The sequence below is a fragment of the Pelodiscus sinensis genome, chromosome 9 (genome assembly GCF_049634645.1).
Source record: "Pelodiscus sinensis isolate JC-2024 chromosome 9, ASM4963464v1, whole genome shotgun sequence".
In the NCBI taxonomy this organism is placed as follows: domain Eukaryota; kingdom Metazoa; phylum Chordata; order Testudines; family Trionychidae; genus Pelodiscus; species Pelodiscus sinensis.
In genome coordinates, this window is record NC_134719.1 from 7,508,992 (window position 1) to 7,532,922 (window position 23,931).

General features: G+C 42.7%; 1 protein-coding gene across 1 annotated transcript in view; it reads right to left on the reverse strand.

Annotated features, from left to right (window-relative positions):
• The window catches only part of BEND5 (BEN domain containing 5), a 1,533,100-nt gene that overhangs the window by 1,466,066 nt on the left and 43,103 nt on the right, over positions 1–23,931 (reverse strand). Inside the window, exon 2 of the mRNA XM_006126434.4 lies at positions 16,056–16,178. Within this exon, the coding sequence (XP_006126496.2) occupies positions 16,056–16,178 (123 nt within the window). The remainder of the gene's footprint in view (positions 1–16,055; positions 16,179–23,931) is intronic.

Consider the following 23,931-nt stretch of genomic DNA (forward strand, 5'->3'; position numbering starts at 1 on the left):
GAGGAAAGAAGGCAGCCAAAGAGAAAAATCCCTAACAAAATGAACTCCCAGGCAGCTGATTTAATTTTGGTCTGCCTTTCTGCAAGATAGTGGAACCTTTCCAACATCTGAGTGAAAATGGTTATCAACAAGGATGTAATTCCAGGTGGAGACTAGAATACTCTTTCCAGGTCTTACAATTAGACAGAAGACCCAGAACAAGATTAGGGCTGGGACACTAATGATTGCATCTCTTGGACAGAACTGCCCTAGACTAGCCAGTGACATTTAATATATTTCCCTGCCTGATAAGAGTGTTTCAAGGTAACTGCAGAATAAGGCACCTAATATCTCTGTAGAGAACATAAGAATGGCCATACTGGGTCGGACCAAAGGTCCATCTAGCGCAGTATCCTATCTACCCACAGTGGTGAATACCAGGTGCCCCAGAGAGAATGAATAGAACAGGTAATCATCAAGTGATCCCCTCCCATTACCCATATCCAGCCTCTGTTTCTCAGAGTTCTAGGGCGTCCATTCTTACTCATGCTGACTAAAAAGAATTGATGAACCTATCCTCCATGAATTTATCTAGTTCTTTTTTGAACCCTGTTAAAATCCTGGTCTTCACAGCATCCTCTGGCAAGGAGTTCCACAGGTTGGCTTGGTGGGGGGTGGGGACAAGAACAGGCCCTGAGTGGACTGGGGAGGTGGCCTAGGGGGAGGGGAGAGAACAGACCCTTGGCCCCCAGCCTCCTTTACACACCCACCCCATCTCCAAGGCTCTGCTCTTAAGGACCCAAGCAATGCCAAGTAAGTCTGTTGGTGATTTTATATATGAATGTATCTATCTGTCTGTGAATTTGTTTGTTCAAAAACTCCACCTAAACAGTAAAGGGGAAAATCACCAAATTTGGTATACAGCTTCTTCTCCTAACTTAAAGTACGGTATGGGTTTGGTTTTGCCAGGACAACAGAAGTTTCAGGAAAAGGACTGTTTTCCATAACATTCAAAGGGAGAGGCTGTTTCAAGGGACATGACATGAGAGTGGCCACCGTGGCAGCAAGCCCGCAGGGGAGAGCTATCCTACAGAGTGTCCACTGAGAGTAAATGGTGATCTTGGCTAACTGCTAGGACTCCACTGGGACAAGGTCCTGTGATAAGGGTGAATAAATTTCCTAGACAGTGAGGCACCTTAGTGCAGTGAACTGAATTATAGTTACCTAGCTGAAGGGCTGGAGCCAGAAAGATCCTGAGAGGGCAAAGATGTTGCCTCCAGAGAAGGAGCCCTGGAGCACCATTCTTATTCATACTGGGAACAGTAAGAGACATTACTGAGGGCACTGAGAGGCACCCCTGTTGGACTTGTAACCCAGAAGGGGTTTGCCTTGTTATTTCAAATGCACCTTGTGTGTGACTCAGCTAGAGGAACGAGTTGTTGATGAACCACTAGAAACAGAGTGACAGAATGCAAGCACATGCACTTGGCCAAGGGTACACACAAGAAGTGAGTACATCCTGTTACACACGGATTTCCCAAAAGTTGAGATATTTGAGTAAATTCATATCTATTAGCAGGTATCACTTAAGCAATAAGCACTCTGACTGTAAAAATGTCTTCCACGCTCTATCTTGTTTAGACACATAAAAGGTTAACGTTAGTTCCATTTACAGTGCTGACCTAGCAAGAAAGAAATTAATTTGGCATTACAGCAGCAACATCAATTTCCCATGTAACTTTAGTAACGCATTTACTGGAAAGAGATTAATATCAATTCCATAAATCATTCACATGCATTTTCCGGAGTTTGAGACATCTGAGTAATGTCATATATGTCAGCTGATATCACTCTGTGCATTCTACATCCATTAATCTATGCCTGAGGTCATACTGTAGTTGTCATTAAAAAATATAAACTTTTTTTAAAAAAATCTATATTACTGGTATTAATTTTTGTGACTTCTAACCTGCAATAGGTTCAAATATATTGTTACTCTTGAAAGAGTATCACTGGAAAAAGAGGGTTACTTATCTTGTCAGTAACTGAGGTTCTTAGAGATGGTTGTTCCTGTGGATGTTCCACCTTAGGGCTATGTCTACACTCGCGACTTCTTGCGCGAGTAATATGCAAATGAGGCTAAGTTTGGAATATCGCCGAGCCTCATTTGCATACTTGAGCCACCATTTTTTTCAGAAGAGGCTCTTGTGCAAGAAGGCGTGTCTACACTGCCCCTTCTGGTGCAAGAAAAACCCTCGTGCTCAATGCCGTTACACCTATTACTTTTCAGGAAGAACAGCATTGCGCAAGAGGGTTTTTCTTGCGCAAGAAGGGGCAGTGTAGACACTCCTTTTTGCGCATGAGCCTCTTCTGAAAAAAAATGGTGGCTCATTAGGTATACAAATGAGGCTCAGAGATATTCCACGCTTAGCCTCATTTGCATATTACTCGCGCAAGAAGCCACGAGTGTAGACATAGCCTAGGTGTTTTGGTGACGCTGTGCCTCTAAGTTAGAGAATTAAGTCAGCAGTGCCCTGGGTAGGCTGAGTATGCAGGGCAGCCAGCACATGGTGTTTTGAATGGCTACTGCACGTGTGCAGCCAACCAACCCCTCAATACCTTCCCTTCCCAGAACTAAGAGTTCTGAAGCAAAGAGGAGGAAGGACGGGTGGTGGAGCACCCACAGGGACAACCATCTCAAAGAACCTCAATTACTGCACAAGGTGAGTAACCGTCTCTTCTTCTTCAAGGCGTGTCCCTGTGGGTGGCTCTACCTTGGGTAATTATGAAGCTCTATCCTGCTTTATCTTGAAGATTACCCATTGGAGTAAAGGCAATGGCAGGAATGCATATAGTAGAGGTGCATCCCACTTTATTGTGAATGCATCCCCCAGGACTGGGAGCCCAGGACTGCCCTTGAACAATGTCTTGGGCATTTTGCACTGGAACTGTTTGCAAACAGCTCTAAGGTATCCCCATTGTCTGAATACCGATGTTAGCATGGTGGGGTTGAGCTCCCATTTGTGATTCAAAGTATAGTCTGCTGAAGTTGTCCGCCAGAATGTTGTCTTTGCCAGGGAAATAAGACACTGTAATACTGATGTTGCATGGGATACACCTTTCCCATAGCTAGATAGCTTCTAGACAAAGTAAGAGTGAGCGCCACCCTTACAGTTTATGTAAAAAATTATGTTCAGATTGTCAGTAGGTATGTGCACTGACTCAATTTGGATGAAGTGTAGAAAATGTTGGCATGCTTTGCAGACTGCTCTGAGACCCAGTAGGTTGATAAGTAGTTTGGACTCCTGTTGAGACCACTGTTCTTGAACAACCTGGCAGCCGATAAGAGCTCCACATCCTACTACAGATGCATCTGTAGTGATCATCACAGATGGAGGTACGGCATGAAAAGGTACCACTCTCTAGGGGTACGTCTACACTACAATGTTAATTCGAACTAACTTAGTTCGAATTAGTTAATTCGAACTAAGCTAATTCGAACTAACGGATCCAGACTAAAAAACTAGTTCGAATTAGCATTTTGCTAATTCAAACTAGCATGTCCACATTAAGTGGACCCTGAACCGGGCTTAAGGATGGCTGGAAGCAGTGCCGGCAGGGCATCAGAGGAGGACTTAGAGCGTGGAGATGCTGTGTCAGGCTAACCGAGGGCTGTGCTTAAAGGGTCCCGACCCCCACCCCGGACAGACTGTTCTCAGGGGTGCCCCGCTTGCAAAGCAGTCCTGGCTTGGATTGCCCGGACTACCCACACTGGGCACATCACAGCACTCGGCCATCAGACCGGCTGCACTTGCCGCAGGCTGCCATCTGCGGAGACGGGGCAATTGGGGGGCTGCAGGAGAGCTTCCACCCCAAAAGCCCGCAGAGCCAGCCCAGTCCTCCCCATCGGGGGCTCGTGCCCCATTCCTCCCTCACCTCCTTCCGCTTACCCTTCCCTAGCCCCTCTTCTTGATGTACAAAATAAAGGACAATTGTGTTCAAAAATTGAATCTGTCTTTATTGAACAAAACTGAGGGAGACTGGGAAAAGGAGGTGGGAGAGGGGAAGAGAGAGGCTAGGAGAGGGGAGGGCAACTAAAATGATCAGGGGTTGGGAACAGGTCCCATATGAAGAGAGGCTAAAGAGACTGGGACTTTTCAGCTTAGAAAAGAGGAGACGGAGGGGGAACAGGACAGAGGTCTCTAAAAGCAGGAGTTGGGTGGAGAGGGTGCATACAGAAAAGTTCTTCATTAGTTCCCATAAAGAAGGACTAGAGGACACCAAAGGAAAGGAATGGGTAGCAGGCTTCAAACTAGTAACAGAAAGTTGTTCTTCACAAAGCAAAGAGTCAACCTGTGGAACTCCTTGCTGCAGGAGGCTGTGAAGGCTACAACTAGAACAGAGTTTAAAGGGAAGTGAGATCAAGTCATGGAGGTTGGGTCCATGGAGTGGTATTAGCCAGGGGGTAGGAGTGGTGTCGCTGCCCAAGGTTTGTGGAAGGCTGGAGAGGGATGGCACAAGACAAATGGCTTGGTCACTGTCTTCGGTCCATCCCCTCCAGGGTCCCTAGGGTTGGCCACTGTCGGCAGACAGGCTACTGGGCTAGATGGACCTTTGGTCTGACCCAGTACGGCCATTGTAAGCTCAGGGCTCAGGGTCGGGGGTCTCAGTGGACCCTCTTGATTTTCATGCACACCTGCTCCTGGGTGGCCAGGCTGGCAGCTCTCCTGCCCTAGCCGGCCACTTTCCTGTGCCTAGTGCGGAGGTCGTGGATGAGGGCCACGATGTCTGCACTAGCCCAGGCGGGTGCCCGCCTCTTGCGGTCCCGGGCAAGCTCCCGGGAGCCGCCAGCCTGGTCCCGGGAAGAGGGGGAGGGCTGGAGGGCATCGGGTGGGTGGCTCGATCCGTGCCAGGTGCAGGGTCTGCTGGCTGGGTGCTGGCAGGCTTGCACCTGGCATGGGCACCGTAGCCAGCCCGTGCCCCTTTAAGGGGTCCGGAGCCAGGAGGGGGGCAATAGAGTTTCCCTGGTGTTGGCCAGAGTGGCCACCAGGGAAACCTGGGGAGGGCTAGCCTCCCACTAGTTCAAATTAAGGGTCTACACAGCCCTTAATTTGAATTAGTAAATTCGAACTAGGCTTAATCCTCGTGGTATGAGGATTACCTAGTTCGAAGTAAGCGCTCCGTTAGTTCGAATTAAATTTATATCAAAAAGTCCAGGTTTTTCCAGTCTCTGGCAAGGGATGTAATAATGCTATAGACTACACACATTTCCATCCTCCTCTTCCCTCCTCGCCAGTAAATTTTTTAGCAGGCTGGCCAGCAGCCTAGCTTATTCCCAGCTTGTGCTGGGTCCAGGACCTACCCTTGCTACGACTCTGCATTTAAAACACATTTAGGAGCCGGGCAGGCAGGGAGCTTGGCTCAGTCATAGCTTGCAGTCAGGACCCACTGCGGCTCTGCATTTAAAGTGTATTAGGATCCAGGTGGGCAGGTAGCCCAGCTCAGTTCCAACTTGCACCAGGTCCAGGTGCTCAGACACACACCCCACTGACAGGGGCTGCTGCCACCCTGTGCTCCTGCCTCTGTATCAGAGGCAGCTAGTCTATAAGGAGAACTGGTTTTTAAACTGGCTCCCCTTGTAGACCGGCTCCCCTTGTAGACCAGGCACCCCACACTGCTGCCTCTGATACAGAGGCAGGAGTGCAGAGTGGAAGGGGGCTCCTTGGGAGTGGGGCCTGAGTGCACTGGCTGAGGATTATAGAAGAGTTGAGTAACCGATAAGAATTCATGAGGTTAATCGACTATTCAATTAACTGATATTTAACATCCCTATCTCTTGTCATATAGGGTGCTATGAGCTGCTTGTTGCCCATGGCCTTCACACCTAAGGAGTTTGGGTTAGGGTGTGAGAAAAGGAAATCTGCTCCTTGGGGTCCAGTCTGCCTTTTTAGAGGTTAGTAGCTGGAGTCTGCCATGTCATTTTTGCCAGGTCCATCAGCACAGGATTCATGGGTAAGGCTAGCTTAGCTGTGTGAGGGGCATGAAGATGTCTATTAACGTATAGTGCACCTCTGGTAAATTTATCAGAGAGATGGCTAGGGAGTCTGCCACTCTTTTATATAGCTCCTGAAAAGACTTAAAGTCACTGACTGCTGTGGGGGGTTGGGGGGGCATGGGACGTGGCATGATCATGTCATATGGTGAGGAGGAGGATAGATATGCCAATAGTGGAGATTCAGGTGCTGATTCCTCCTCTATAATCTCTGTATCATCCCCTTCTTCAGCTCTCAAAAGGTAGTTGATAGGGCAGGAGGGCTTTGTCTACACTACATGGCTATGTCTACACGGGCATGATCTTGCGCAAGAACCCTTTTGCGGAAGAGTTCTTGTGCAAAAACTCTTCAAGGAGAGAGCATCTACACTGGCCTGTGCGTTTGCACAAATTACGTGCTTTTGCGCAAGAGCATCCATGCCAGTGTAGATGATCTCTTGCGCAAGAAAGCTCTGATGGCCATTTTAGCCCTCTGGCTTTCTTGCACAAGAAATTCACGTTGCCTGTCTACATTGGCCTCTTGCACAAGAACTGTTGCGCAAGAGGACTTATTCCTGAGCGGGAGCATGAGAGTTCTTGCGCAAGAAGCACTGATTTCATACATTAGAACGTCAGTTTACTTGCGCAAGAACTCGCGGCCAGTGTAGACAGGCAGCAAGTTTTTGCGCAAAAACAGCTGCTTTTGCGCAAGATCGCGCCAATGTAGACACAGCCCAAGGGTTTTGCAGCAGAGAGTATGCTAATGATAGACTCTTTTGCATACCTAATGAGCCACCATTTTTGCAGAAGAGGCTCGAGCCAGAAGGAGCTGTCTACACTGTCCCTTCTTGCACAAGAGGGGTTTTCTTGCACAACGCCGTAATTCCTGAAAATAATTGGCATAACGGCATTGCGCAAGAGGGGTTTTCTCGCGCAAAAAGGGGCAGTGTAGACAGCTCCTTCTGGGGCAAGAGCCTCTTCTGCAAAAATGGCAGCTCATTAGGTATGCAAATAAGACTCAACAATATTCCATGCTTAGCCTCATTTGCATATTTCTGGTGCAAGAAGCCGTGAGTGTACACAGCCAGGGAGTCATCATCATCACTGCATAGTGAGAGTGGAGGTGCCGATCACACTGATGTGACTGAGAGGCTGAATTGGCCAGTATTTGGCATACTGTCAGTCCTGAAGAGTGGTGTGCCAGGCAGCGAGTTTTCATCAAATCTGCAGCTGTTGTGAATGGTTGCAGACTATAACAACCAATTGTTCTAAAAAAAGTTGTTAACTAACTAAGAATAAATAACTCACAATTTTGCGAATCTAACAAATTCTACAAAATATCTAGGGTAACTGCGGGTTATGACTGATGCAATGGCAGCAGAGAAGGAACTGAAGGGTCAGTTAGCTGCGCATGCACAGTAACCATTCCAAACGACGCGTGTTGGCTGCCCCGTGCGCACAGCCTACCAAGGGCACTGATGTCTTAATTCTCTGAATAAAGGTGCTAAAACATCTGAGATGAAGCACCAACAGGGACACTCCTCAATGAAGAGCCTACATCTTCAGAAAGGAAGCATTTGTTAAATTATTCCCATTGGTAGCAACAACCATTTAGTATCTGCTTTTGAAAGAAAGCATTAGCAGCCCCAAATCTAAAACAAAGGTTATGTCTATACTTATGGCAATATATAGATTATTGCATGTCCCTCAGCATGGGTATACATAACAGTGGAGACAGTAAGACAATGCCAGGACCTTAGAATATATATCCTGCATGACTTTTTACAGACCCAAGCACTATCTACCACATCTACATTGCTTTTATTAGCAGTGTACTACAGTAATTCCTCATTTAACACTATAGATATGTTTCAGAAAATGATCATGTTAAGTGAAAACGTGTTATGCGGGGTCAATTTTCCCATTGAAAATAACGGAAAAGGTGGGGGTTGCGTTTTAAGCGGTGGTGTCTGTTGGGACCGGGACATAAGGTTATGGGAGAAAGGGGACTGGGTTACAGCAGGGAGGGGAAGTGTTTGGCTCTGTGGAAGGGAAAGGGAGGAGAGGGGAGGGAGATTGAGTTGGGAGTATGCCCCTGTGACATGTCTACCGGGACCTGCACTGTGTCCGGCTTGGGGGCGGGGGGGCGCGACAGGGGTTGCTGGGGAATGGCATGGCAAACTCTCTGCCGCTTTGCAGGGAGGCGGGGGAAGCGCCGTGCAGCCACCAGCCTGCAAACGGGGGCGGAGGAGAGGGGGCAAGGCATCTGGCAAAGGGGAGTCAAGGGGGAACGGCACGGCGAGCGGCGAACCCTCTGCTACTTTGCAGGAAGGCGGGGGAAGCACCGCACAGCTGCCGGCGGCGGGCTAGCTGGGGAAATCGTGTTATTCCGGGGACAGTCGTGCAATTCAAAAAACGTTCCCTAAAAAAAAACATGCTATCATGAAAACATGTTAAGGGAGCATGTGTTAAATGAGGAATTACCGTATCCTGATGCCTCCCCCACTGGGGTTTCTCTCCACCAGGGGGAGAGGCAGCAGGGAAAGACTCTGCTCACTCCAGGGAGCTTTCTCCTGCTGTGTCCCCCACACCCCATAATCTTGCATTGCCATGTGTAGTGACATAATATCGCTATAGGAACACAGTTTGCTTCTTCCAAAAGATGGTAATTTACTTTTGTACCATCAAGGTGTACTAGTTTAGTAAATACTTTACCTTGATGGTACAAAAGTAAACTACAAACAGATGTCATTTACAGAAATAGACAAACTTTTACTGCATTTTCTGCAGTTTATATGAATATGCTCATAGAAATGAAGGCCCCAAACAGTCAGCTCTTTAAGAGCATGTCTACATAGCAGCATTATTACAAAAACTGTGTCTACACTACAAGCCTTTATTTCAAAATAATGTTGAACTGAAGGACTTCTTGCTCTGACTCCTGTAACCCTCATTTTACAAGGAGTAAGGAAAAGCAAAGGAAGAGTGCTCTTGCTTCAACTTCCTGCTGTGTAGACAGTGCCTTAAGCCGAGTTGTGCTATTTCCCTAAAGCTGTGCAATTGGCGTAGCTGAAGTTGTGTAGCTTAATTCAACTTTAGCCCTGCTGTGTAGGTATATCCTAAATGATTATTCTCAGCTACCCAATGATACATATAGATGAACATAATACAAGAGAGGAAATCTAGACTGGGAATTGGCTTGTGCTCCAAAAGGCAGCTTGGAATAGTAATAATTATTTAAAACACAGCTGATGGAGAGCAACTGTAATAAGGATCAGACAGATGGCAGTTTTTTCACTTTTGTCACTATGAATGTGTCTTTGTAATCTTTGCTATTTTATCCTCTCTCTACCTTAAGACATGATTCAACTACTTTTGAAACCATAGGCAATTTTTCCATTCACATAAATAGGAGCAGAACCTGGAAACTTAGTGCTTTACAAGCATGGGACCACATTGCAATAGTATATCAGTTATGAAGGCAATAACTATACAGAGTTTTAGGTTGACATCTAGCTTTGAAATAACAGAGGGTCAGATAATTAGAACCTTGCAAATCCACAGACTATTTTGTTGATTGCAGTTTGGATGCACATACACATTTTGAATCCATGCAGGGCTCTGCAGCACACATTCACCCAAACAGAATGGCTGTCACCCAGCCTGCAGGCTCCAGCTCTGCTCTCTGACTTATCCAGCAGTGGGTTGCAAAATGTGCAGGCCCATGAACAGGTGGTGAAGCAAGGGGACAATTGCCCCAGAGCCCAGTGTTTCAAAAGGGCACGGAGCTTCTGGCCCCTTTGAACTGCTGAGGGAGCACTCTCTGCGCAGGTTTTCCCTAAGCCGCACGCCTTCTGCCCATGCCCCTGCCTTGACCTCCTTCCCACCTTGCCCCAGGGACCATGGCAGCTGAAGTCTCTGCTGAATATGTGGCAATAGCCTACTGGGCATTACTGGAGTTGTAGTTTGTAGCTTGCTTGGACAGTGGAGGTAAAGTACATTTCCCAAAAGGGACTGAACCAAGTGCCATTTTGAAAGATGTGGTTGTATTTTAAACTAGCAGGCAGCAACAGCAGATGCTGTGAAGAAAGTAGTTGTCACCACTGTCTGTCCCAGATGAGTCTGCATGTGTTAGAGCCACCACAGCCACCTAGAGGTATCCAAGCCCCACACTAGGAGGGCAGTCCTGCATGTAAGGGCCCAGAATTGAAGCCTCCCTGCCTGGAGCAGAACAGGAGGTACAGGGGAGATGGAGTAGGCGGCAGGGCAAGGCGGCTCTGAGGACCAGTGGTGGGGGTTAGTAAGTGAGGGCTTGGCAGTCCTGCATCACTGCTGCACAGTGACTTGTTGAGCTGTGCAAATCCAAGGATATTTGTGGTCATCCACATTTGTGGATGCAGCTCTCATGAACAAATTCTGCAGATCACAGATCAGATGCAGATACAAGTGTTTGCATCTGCACAACGCTATACAGATAATGCCATCAGGTTTAAGCAGAAATCCCTGCTGCTGATGATGGGGATTTCTGTTTAAAAAAAAAAAAGAGTGTTAAGTAAGGTATGGCCTTGAAACAGCTGCTTATCCATAAACAACCTCAAACTGGTAAAAAGCAGCGCTAACTATTGCAGAAATGGTCACTGGGAGGCAGAAAAACTTTTCCAAAGGAAAAGTTATACTATGCACAACTTCAATAATATTTTTATTATCTTTAGGTATCAGTCACTCTGCTGAAAGTTGAAGATTGTGGTAGAATTTGGTGTGAGTCCCACAAATCTAAAAATATATTTTCCTTTAAAGTCAAGAGAAGCGTATTTATTTTTAACAAGTGGTTTTAGAGATTTTTGTTCCATTGTATATGACCAATACCTTCTGCATTACTATTCAGCCTACAAAAGCTATTTTCTCTTCATACAGGGGAAAGAAATATGATACATGCTTCCAACACTGTTTTGTTTGGTTTTTTGGTCTGGGTGGGGTAGTAATTCACAGTACCTGTTTATGGCAAAGCTCAAAAGCCAAATCCAGAGGGGTATAAGTGATTCAGTGAATTCAATGCAGTTATAACACTTACAATAGGTCTGAGTTTCTCCCCAAAATGTATTCTATGTTAACTTATTTTTGAACAATTATAGAAATGCATTGAAAAGTTTCACAAAATTAAATTCAATAAAATGGATCACTTAATACAAAGTAGATTTTAACTTTCTTCATCTGATCATTTGCATTTCATCATTACTTTTACCAATTTAATGCAAAAATGTAGTTCTATTTGTCCCATAGATCAACAAAAGACAGTATTTCAGTAATTTATACCATAAAGTATGCAATAAAATCATATTTACAGTAATTAAAGGTTGAATTTGAAAATTTTCAAAACAGTTAATTATGACCTCTTGAACACAGACCACAACAAGCAACCTATCCAGTCATAATACTTTCATCTATAAAAGAGGATAGACAAGTTAAAGTCTCTTGGCAGAGTTTCAGATTGTGTTTGAATGAGAGTAAAAACAGAGCAGCTTCATTTTTTAATTTCAAAAAACATTTTTAACAAATAGCATAATCGGAGACTAACATGCACAAATACATATTTTTAAAAAGCTTAGGAAAAGGCCAGGTATTTAACAGTGTGAATGTTTTTGCATTAGGCCTAAGATACCTGTCCCTTTGGGGGACAACTTCATTCTTTCCATGTTACAAATTAACATAAAAGAAAAAAAGATACTTCACAGTTAATTTTAACACTGTTATTTGTGGAAATCAATTTCTGACTTAGCTCGAACTCCAGCAGGTATACTAGATACATCTATGTCAAAATAACAAAATAGTTTAGACATGGAGGCTAAAATTTCTAAAAGTAGATGCCAAGAATTATGTTCCAACATTACCTAAACCAGAGACCTAGTTTTCAAAAGTTACATCATTAATAATGGGGATTTCAACTAAACCCATATATATAGGTACATGCACCCTCAGGACAGGATGCAAAGAAAGTTTCTAGACACCATAAATGACTGTTTCTTGCAGCAAATAGTCCTGGAACCCACTACATAATTAAAAGAACCAATGAACATTTTCATAATGTAAACAGTGAGAAACTATTAATAAACAGGAAAAGAAGTATACCAGAACATTTTCTAATTTTCTGTTTCTACAGAAAAATTACTGGGGAGCTCTGTTACTCATTAGGATAATAAGAACTACCATACTGAATCTGGCCCATGGTTTATTTAATCTAGTGCTCTTTGCCCCAGAGCGCAAAAAGGAGGGTGTCAGTGGCATGATCAGCACATTGGTTACCTCATGACAGAACTTTTCCATAGAAAGTTGTGGGATATGATTGTTCCTGGTTTGCTGATCATGCCACTAACACCCTCCTTCTTGCTCTCTGGGGCCCCCCATCACCTGTCCTGCTGGGCCAGATTCTCTGGTTTCCCCCAAACAAGGCATAGTTTTTGGACAGCCACTTTATATTTCTAACTTTTCATACAAAATGCACCAAAGTAAGATACACAGAGCCAGAAGACTAACAAAATTGATAGGTTACATGGCATATTTTGTTTAAAGCATCTTTGAGTTATGCATATTTATATTCATAAGCCAAACTTCATAAAGTGGGGAGGTAACTGTCACAATTTCTACTGCACAAGGGATAGGAAATTCCAAGAGGATGAATTGCATTGAACTATTGCCACTAATAAGTGGAACCCAAGTTTCTTATATGCTATTGTACCACAATTGTTGCATCTTAATGGTTAACTAACAGTGTTTGTTTGATAAGAGAAGAACATTTTACTCCTATTAATAATCATCTGAAGTATCCTATAATTCAACTACCATCTGCCTTCTGTCAAAATCCATACATTAAGTAGGAAAGGTGCTACCTCTTGCAAGGAATTAATGTTTTAAAGTTTAAGAATAACTAATTCCTCTGTTTAGGAATTGGAATTAAACACTCACCTAATTATCAACATCTTAACTTTATAGAAGTGGGTACTATTGATCCTTTTTATTCCTACAGCAGTTTAACACAATACAGTATAATGAATTTCTCAGCTTAATAAACTATACTACCATTTTCTGATTGTATTATCTGATAATTGTTATAAGTTTATGATACTAGACTCACTTTTTCCACATATACTCAAAGTTATTAAATATAATATTTAAGTACTTTGAGCCTTGTATGCATAGATTAAAAACAGAAGGATATTCTATATTATTCACTGCATCACTTTTTATATAAATTAATCAAGGGATTTAAATAATTCAATTTAATATTTATCTAAAAACTGGCAGACAGTATTCCACCCAGAGAGACCTAATTCTTCATGACAAGTTCACTTTATGAGACAATAGTAGTTCTGGCATTACCAGAACCTCTCACATAAACCATTCTGGAAACTAGAGCATAGTCTGCCAAATGCCTTCCTTACATATGGTGTTTAACAGTGCTGTGTATGTCTCTAAGCTAGTAACAACAGATTTAAACTAAAATTTGGAGTCTTACACATACATGTAACTCAAAATTTTAAAATATATTATGTAATACACACACACACACACACACACACAGACTTAAAATTCATCTTTAAACTAACATCCTAAATGTAATATTTGCAAAAAAATTATTTTTCAATTTGCAGTATATTCCCTGCACCTATTGATATTTATGGCACAGGTTCAATTAATTTGAATAGCTCAAGATGAGACCATGAGAGTCCAACATAAGACTTACATTTAAAGAGATTCAGTTAAGTTATAAAACCATATATCAGATAAATATTTCCTTGTAAACTATACAACCCAGACTTTCAAAGATGTGCTCATGAATGTGAACCTGAAAGTGACATTGACAAGACATTTAAAATCACCCCCTTCTTTAAAATTAATCTAAAAGTGTTTCATAGAATCACAGAGCTGCAAGAGACCTCAAGAGGTCATCATGTCCAGCCCCCTACCCAAAGCAGGACCAACCCCAACTAAATCATCCCAACAAGGGCTTTATCAAGCTGGGACTTTAAAACCTCTAGGGATGGAGAGTCCACCACCTCCTTAAGTAACCCATTCCAATGCTTCACCACCCTCCTAGTGAAATAGGTTTTTTTCCCTAATATCCAACCTACACCTCCCCCACTGTAACATGAGACCATTGCTCCTTGTTCTGCCATTTCCCACTATTGAGAACAGCCTCTCTCCATCCTCTTTGGAACCTCCCTTCAAGAAGTTGAAGGCTGCTATCAAATCCCCCTTACTCTTCTGCAGACTAAATAAGCCCAAAGCCCTCAGCCTCTCCTCATGCTCCAGCCCACTAATCATTCTGGTTGCCCTCCACTGGACCCTCTTCAAGGCATCCACATCCTTCCTGTAGTGGGGGGCCCAGAACTGGGCACAATATTCCAGTTGTGGCTTCATCAGTGCCGAATAAAGGGGAACAATAACATCTCTAAGATCTGCTGGAAATGCTCCTCCTATTGCACCCTAATATGCCATTCACCTTCTTGGCTACAAGGGCACACTGTTGACTCATATCCAGCTTCTCATCCACTGTACTCTCCAGGTTTTCTGCGGAACTGCTACTTAGCTATTTGGTGCCCAGTCTGTACCAATGCTTGGGATTCTTCTGTCCCAAGTGCAGGGCTCTGCACTTGGCCTTACTGAACCTCATCAGATTTCTTTTGGCTCAATCCTCCAATTTGTCTAGATCACTCTGGACCTTACCCCTGCCCTCCAACATATCTACCTCCCTCCCCCCTCCAGCTTAGTCTCATAGACAAACTTACTGAGGGTGCAAACCATCCCCTCATCCAGGCCATTAATAAAGATACTGAACAAATCTGGCCCTAGAACTGATCCTTGGGGCACTCCACTTGAAACCAACCACCATCCAGACACTGATCCATTGATCACTACCCGTTGGGCCCGACAATCTAGACAGCTTTCTATCCACCTTAATCTCCATTTATCCAATACATACTTCCTTAACTTACTGGCATAATATTGTGGGAGACCATATCAAAAGCTTTGCTGAAGTCAAGGTATATCACATCCACTGACTTCCCCGTGTCCACAGAGCCAGTTACCTCATCATAGAAGCTAATCAGATTGGTCAGGTGAATCCATGTTGACTATTCCTGATCACTTTCCCCTCTTCCAAGTGATTCAAAATGCATTCTTTGAGGATCCCCTCCATAGGGTCTGAGGTAAGGCTGACTGATCTGTAGTTCCCTGGATTGTCCTTCTTTCCTTTTTCAAAGATGGGCACTACATTTGCTTTTTTCAAATCATCCAAGATCTCTCCCAATCTCCGTGAGTTTTCCAAGATAATGGCCAAAGGCTCTGCAGCGATATTTGCCTACTCCCTCCGTATTCTCGGATGCACTAAACCCACACCCATGGATTTGTGTATGTCTAGCTTTTCTAAATAATTCTAACCAGTTCTTTCTCCACCAAGGGCTGCCTACCTCCTTCCCATGCTGCATTGCCAAGTGCAAAAGTCTGGGAGCTAACCTTCTTTTAAGCCATTTGAAAGAATACAAGTCAAATATGTAGGGAGGATGTGGAAAATTAGAAGTTGGGTTTTTTTTAGAAGATGTTAGATAAATACCTACTATGGCTCTGACAATACTTTTTAAGAGCAGATTAGACAAATACAAGGCTGGTTCAGATAATACTTAATCCTGACATGAGTCCAGGAGACTGGACTAAATGACCTCTTGAAGGCCATTCCAGTCTGATGATTCTACATACTTACACACTAACAGATTTCAGCAAAACCTTTTCCCTGATATAAAGGCCACTGAAGACAGTGAGAAAATTTTCATTGACTTCTGTGGACTTGGGATGAAGTCTCTTATTCACATGAATAATCCCATTGACTTCATTGAATAATCTCATTTAAGTCAATGCAACAATTCACATTAGTACATTAAATAGTATTTAGAACAAATCTCTGAAAATCAAGATAGAATTTATATTTTCTGCAGATGTACAGTAATATAATAATGTTTGCATACTGTCTGTTCAGTAACATGAGGGAGCTTACCACTTTCAAAACAGGCATCAAATATAAGATGTCCTTTTTTTGGCTGTCCATAGTAACCAGCTGGGAGAACGGCATATTTGCTTACATTCCCTGCTATGATATCATCACTTCCTAGTTCGCTACCTGTTACAATAAAACATGAAGATAAATACATGAGTATTAAACAGAAAACAAATCTATCAAAAAAAAAAAGACTGAGGGATTTCTCTTCTCTCTCCCCTACCCCCATGCTTTTGTATTTTCATTAATTGTGCATATTCCTTCATATACATAACTTTCTTTTTAGAGTATATTCCACCAAAATATTTATCTTGATTATGTTTATTAAAATTTCAAATTTTAACAGGCCCAGCCAAAAAGTATATGTAAATTTCTGCTCTCATAAAATGACCCAAAGAACTCTCCTTAAGAAACCAGAATTTCAAGCAATATACTTTAACAAAGGTCATTGTGAAATGTTCTGAGTGCTGTGATACATCAGTCCCCTCTGAAGTTTGGTAATGTATAGGTATACTGCACACTTAAGTGCAGAAAAATACATGAATGCAATGTTAATATCCAAAATGAACATAAGTAAATCACACTGGTGTTAAATTTATATACTGTGACAAAGCTCCTATCTAAACTCAGTGGATCCTGCGCTTCCAGGCAGATTTGCTTGCCTCAGAGCAACCCTCAGTTTTAGGCACCACACCTAGGAAGTTAGTTTGCTGTTTGTTTAGCTCTTTTCATCATTGACTAGGGAATGATATAAGGGGAGACTAAATTCCACAGTCTTTTCCCCCAGTGGAAATGGGGAAGTAGGTGTTGGGGGGAATCCAGGCCTACCCTCTACTCCAGATTCCAGCCCAGGACCCTGTCATAGCTGCTACCAATGTTGCCAACACCTGTTCCAAGACTCCTGGGCTACTCCCCAACAACTTTCCCAGAACCTTCCTCCGTTTATAGCCAGTCTCAACTTTTTTTTTTTTTAATTAACCCCATGTGTCCTACTCAGCCCAGGCTGGCTTGACTCTTCAGGCCTGGCCAAGCCTCCCAGCTGTTCAACTGCCTCTGATTGCTTCTCCTGGTTCTAGACCAACCTCTTACCCAGCGAGGAGAGATGCTTCAGTGTGAGGCTTATATACCTCCCAGCCCCCTCCACTACTTTTTTGTAACCTTTCAATCTGATCCTGTCACAATACATAATCCCACAAACAATAAATTAGTACATTTACATTTATAATCAGTATGAGTTTAAAAATATGTATGGTATATCTGAAACCTGCCTCTTGGATCAAGGGTACAAGCTCTGGGATCCATGCAGAGGAGACTGTTGAGTCCATACAACTAAAGGTAATAGCTGGATTGCTGTTAACTGATATTGAAGGTCCTGGATAATAGAGTCCATTGGTCTTATCTGCAAGTTATTGCAATGTTAGAGGGAACTGAAGAACAATGCATGATGCCCTCTTTGTTTTGAGAGTTCCCTGGACTTGGAGGCTACGTCTATACTGGCATGATTTTCCGCAAATGCTTTTAACAGAAAAGTTTTTCCGTTAAAAGCATTTGCGGAAAAGAGTGTCTAGATTGGCACGGACGCTTTTCCGCAAATCTAGACGCGATTTTGCGCAAGAAAGCCCCGATGGCCATTTTTGCCATCGGGGCTTTTTTGCACAAAACAATACCGCGTTGTCTACACTGGCCCGCTTGCGCAAAAGCATTTGCGCAAGAGGGCTTTTGCCTGAACGGGAGCAGCATAGAATTTCCGCAAGAACACTGACAATCTTACATGAGATCGTCAGTGTTCTTGCAGAAATTCAAGTGGTCAGTGTAGACAGCTGACAAGTTTTTCCGCAAAAGCAAATGCTTTTGTGGAAAAACTTGCCAGTCTAGACGCAGCCTGAGACACTTTACTTTGGAAACTGAAAGGACCGCTCAAGCTCTAATAGTCAGCTTTCCTAATGATGACAGATTTCAACTCATAATAGTAAATCTGATGTAATATCAGGACAAAATAAAATCAATCCTGTGCTAATCCTGTAGGGGCTGGAAAGGCATGTTTTAGGGAGCTGATACCTCTTTTTCTCCTGATGTCTGCTTGGAAACACAAAACAAGTGGAAGCACTTGCTCCAATTAGAAGTATACTTTGCAGTGAAAATATTAAATCTGTTTTCTGGTACCTTGCCAGACTGAAAGTATAGGATGGCTTCGAGCCTCAGACGTATAATGATCCAGACAGACCAGATTGATTGCCAATGGATGTTGAAATGTTACCAAATGCATACCAGATTTTGACACCTTCTGATGCATGTACAATTGAATATTGTTCAAAGTTTCTATATATTATTTAAGCAACTCTTTTTAAGTGCCCCTTCTTTATTAACTATAGTTAACATCAGTTATCTGTATCAATGTGATGAGGAAAACTACTGCTTGTGAGAGTAATTGAGAAAGGCACCAGAAAATAATTTATTATAATTGGTTATTTCTAAGCTTCTGTACTGAATTTCTGATTATACCTAAATATTTGTCAATGTAGCATCTGTACAAATTATAGCATCTTACTCTTACACAAGTTTATTTGTTTGGCTTTGGAACTAAAATCATTGACAACTTATCAAGGATCAAATACTTCTCTTTCCTTTCTTCCATCCTTCTTTCACCCCCTAAAATAGCAGTAATGAAACAGAAGCTATGATTCCTTGTAACTAGTTTGTCACCTTTCCTATCAGGGAATTTCCTCCTTCTCTAAGAAGACACTTCTTGATTTTCTTTGTTTTTTGGGACTGATGTTACATATCCCTTCTTACATTGTTCCCACTGCCTTGATGGACACTTTGAACTCTTATTATTATGTATTGGGGGAAACAGTTGCCAGAGCTCTTAAGGCAAACCGGTTTCCTAAGCATATTTGATTTTGGATTTTGCTTTGAATTACATATACTTCATCTGTAGTTAAGCTTTTTATATGCCAGCTATATTAAATATCTGGTTAAGAAAGGTATTGATGATATTGTAAAGTCCTCTTTGTTTCCATATACACAGGATTTTCCCCTAAATCTTATTTAGAACGTAAGAACAGCCATACTGGGTCAGACGAAAGGCCCATCCAGCCCAGTTATCTGTCTGCTGACAGTGGCCAATGCCAGGTGTCCCAGAGGGAGTGAATCAAACAGGTAATGATCAAGCAGTCTCTCTCCTGCCATCCATCTCCACCCTTTGACAGAGGCTAGGGACACCGTTCCTTACCCATATGGACTAATAGCCGTTAATGGACTTAGCCTCCATGAATTTATCTAGTTCTCTTTTAAACCCTGTTATAGTCCTAGCCTTCACAACCTCCTCAGGCAAGGAGTTCCACAGATTGACTACGCGCTGTGTGAAGAAGAACTTCCTTTTATTTGTTTTAAACCTGCTGCCCATTAATTTCATTTGGTGGCCCCTAGTTCTTATATTATGGGAACAAGTAAATAGCTTTTCCTTATTTACTTTCTCCACACCACTCATGATTTTATAGACCTCTATCATATCCCCCTTTAGTCTCCTCTTTTCCAAGCTGAAAAGTCCCAGTCTCTTTAATCTCTCCTCATATGGGACCTGTTACAAACCCCTAATCATTTTAGTTGCTCTTCTCTGAACCTTTTCTAATGCCAGTATATCTTTTCTGAGATGAAGAGACCACATCTGTATGCAGTATTCAAGATGTGGGCATACCATGGATTTATATAAGGGCAATAAGACATTCTCCGTCTTATTCTCTATCCCTTTTTTAATGATTCCTAACATCCTGTTTGCTTTTTTGACTGCCACTGTACACTGCGTGGACATCTTCAGAGAACTATCCACAGTGACTTCAAGATCTCTTTCCTGATTGGTTGTAGCTAAATTAGTCCCCATCATATTATATGTATAGTTGGGGTTATTTTTTTCCAATGTGCATTACAGCCGTTCCCCGAGTTGCGAACAGTTGAGTTAAGACCGTTCGCAATTACGACCAAAGCTCCCATGAAGCGGTCGTAAAGGCGGTCCCAGAGTTACAAACGCGACCTGCACTTACGAACAGCATGGCCGCGTGTAACTCAATGGGGTCCGAGTTACGAACAGATCGAGTTACGGCCAAGTGTTTGGTCTGTAACTCGTTCGTAACTCAGAGAGAGGCTGTACTTTACATTTATCCATATTAAATTTCATTTGCCATTTTATTGCTCAATCACTTAGTTTTATGAGATCTTTTTGAAGTTCTTCACAGTCTGCTTTGGTCTTAACTACCTTGAGCAGTTTAGTATAGTCTGCAAACTTTACCACCTTACTGTTTACCCCTTTCCCATTTATGAATAAGTTGAATAGGATTGGTCTTAAGACTGCCCCCTGGGGAATACCACTAGTTACACCTCTCCATTCTGAAAATTTATCATTTATTCCTACCCTTTGTCTCCTGTCTTTTAACCAGTTCTCAGTCCATGAAAGGATTTTCCCTCTTATCCCATGACAACTTAATTTATGTAAGAGCCTTTAGTGAGGGACCTAGTCAAAGGCTTTCTGGAAATCTAAGTACACTATATCTACTGGATCCCCCTTGTCCACATGTTAGTTGACCCCTTCAAAGAACTCTAATAGATTAATAAGACATGATTTCCCTTTACAGAAACCATGTTGACTTTTGCCAAACAAATTATGTTTTCTATGTGTTTGACAATTTTAACCTTTACTATTGTTTCAGCTAATTTGCCCAGTACTGATGTTAGACTTAACGGTCTGTAATTGCCAGAATCGCCTCTAGAGCCCTTTTTTAATATTGGTGTTACATTAGCTATCTTCCAGTCGTTGGGCACGGAAGCTGATTTAAAGGATAGGTTACAAACCATAGTTAATAGTTCCACAATTTCACATTTGAGTTCTTTCAGAACTCCTGTGTGAATGCCATCCGGTCCCAGTGACTTTTTACTGTTAAGTTTATCAATTAATTCCAAAACCTCCTCTAATGACACTTCAATTTGTGACAAGTCCCCAGATTTGTCACTTACAAAGGACGGGTCAGGTTTGGGAATCTCCCTAACATCCTCAGCCGTGAAGACTGAAGCAAAGAATTCATTTAGTTTCTCTGCAATGACTTTATAATCTTTAAGTGTTCCTTTTGTATCTCGAACATCAAGGGGCCCTACTGTTTTTTAGCAGGCTTCCTTCTTCTGATGTACTTAAAAAACATTTTGTTATTAACTTCTGAGTTTTTGGCTAGCTGTTCTTCAAACTCCTTTTTGGCTTTTCTTATTATATTTTTACACTTAATTTGTCAGTGTTTATGCTCCTTTCTATTTACCTCACTAGGATTTTACTTCCATTTTTTAAAAGATCTTTTTATCTTTCACTGCTTCTTTTACATGGTTGTTAAGCCACGGTGGCTCTTTATTAGATTTTTTACTATGTTTTTTAATTTGGGGTATACATTTAAGTTGGGCCTCTATTATGGTGTCTTTGAAAAGTGTCCATGCAGCTTGCAGGGATTTTACTTTAGTCACTTTACCTTTTAATTTCTGTTTAACTACCCTCCTCTTTTTGCATAGTTCCCCTTTTTAAATTAAATTCCACAGTGTTGGGCTGCTCAATAACAGGTGTTCTCAATAACATGTGTTAAATGTTATTACATTATGGTCACTATTTCCAAGCGGTCCTGTTATAGTTACCTCTTGGACCAGATCCTGCGTGCCACTCAGGACTAAATCAAGAATTGCCTCTCCCCTTTTGGGTTCCTGTACCAGCTGCTCCAAGAAGCAGTCATTTCAGGTATCAAGAAATATAGTCTCTGCATCTCGCCCTGAGGTGACATGTACCTAGTCAATATGAGGATAGTTGAAATCCCCCACTATTATTGAATTCTTTATCTTGATAGCCTCTCTAATCTCCCTTAGCATTTCATAATCACTATTACTGTTCTGGTCAGATGTTTGATATTAGATTCCTTCTGTTATATTCTTATTAGGCAAGGAATTACTATCCATAGCGAGTCTATGGAACATATTGATTCATTTAAGATTTTTACTTCATTTGATTCTAAATTTTCTTTCACATATAGTGCCACTCCCCCACCCGTATGACCTGTGCTGTCCTTCTGATATATTTTGTATCCCGGAATGATTGTGTCCCATTGATTGTCCTCACTCCACCAGTTTTCTGTGATGCCTATTATATCAGTATCATCCTTTAACATGAGGCACTGTAGTTCACCCATCTTATTTTTTAGACTTCTAGCATTTGTGTACAAGCACTTTAAAAATTTGTCACTGTTTATTTGTCTGCCCTTTTCTGATGGGTCAGATTCTTTTTTATGTGAATGTTTTTCATCTGATTTGGTCCATACTTTATCCTCTTTCATCCTCTCCTCCTGACTAAAACCTAGAGAATCTCTATCAATAGACTCTCCTCTAAGATGTGTCTGTCCAATCTATGTGCTCCACTTCATCAACCGGCTTTCCCTCATCTCTTAGTTTAAAAACTGCTCTGAGACCTTTTTAATGTTAAGTGCCAGCAGTCTGGTTCCATTTTGGTTTAGGTGGAGCCCATCCTTCCTGTATAGGCTCCCCCTATGCCAAAAGTTTCCATAGTTCCTTATAAAGCTAAATCCCTCCTCCCTACACCATCGTCTCATCCACGCATTGAGACTCTGAAGCTCTGCCTGCCTACCTGGCTCTGCATTTGGAACTGGAAGTATTTCTGAGAATGCCACCATAGAGGTCCTGGATTTCAGTCTCTTTCTTAGCAGCTTAAATTTGGCCTCCAGGACATCTCTGCTACCCTTCCCTATGTCATTGGTACCTACATGTAATACGACCACTGGTTCCTCCTTAGCACTACACATAAGTCTATCTAGATGCCTCGAGAGATCCGCAACCTTTGCACCAGGAGGCAAGTCACCATACGGTTCTCCCGGTCATCGCAAACCCACCTATCTACATTTCTAATGATCGAATCTCCCATTACTAACACCTGCCTTTTCTTAATGACAGGAGTTTCCTCCCCTGGAGAGGTAACCTCAGTGCAAGAGGATACCCCAACATCTAGAAGGAGGGCCCCAACTATGGGAAGGTTTCCCTCTGCTCCCGTTGACTTCTCTCCTTCCCTGAGCCTTTCATCCTCCTTAACAGTGCAGGGGCTGTCTGACCGGAGGTGGGACAATTCTACAGTGTCCTGGAAAGCCTCATCTATGTATCTCTGTGCCTCCATCAGCTCCTCCAGTTCAGCCACCCTGGACTCCAAAGCCCATACGTGGTCTCTGAAGGCCAGGAGCTCCTTGCACCAAATGCACGCATACGCCACCCACCTATAGGGCAGGTAATCATACATGCTACACTGAGTGCAATAAACAGGATAGCCCCCACTCTGCTGCTGGGCTTCTGCCTGCATTCTCTCCTACAACTACCTAGGCGGCGAGGAATCCTGTGGCACCTTATAGACTAACTGAAGTGTTGGAGCATAAGCTTTCGTGGGCAAAGAAGTGGGTCTTTACCCACGAAAGCTTATGCTCCAACACTTCAGTTAGTCTATAAGGTACCACAGGACTCCTCGCTGCTTTTGCAGATTCAGACTAACACGGCTACCCCTCTGATACTTGACGACATACAGCTCCCTAGGTTATTGATAGGGTTTCTAGGTAAAGCAGGACGTTTTAATTAAAACCTTTAAACTAAACTATAAAGAATGGCAAGTGGACCTTGGCCCCTTCCCAACTCCCTCTCAAAACTCCCTGTTCGCAAAGCTCTCTGGTCACTGACTCACTGCTTTATAAAGACCTGGCCTTCCTGATAGCCCCGCCCCCTGACTAAGGATCATCCAATTAACAGAGGCTTCTAGATTTCAAACCTTTATAAGCTCACAGCTTGCAACTGCCAGCCACAGCAA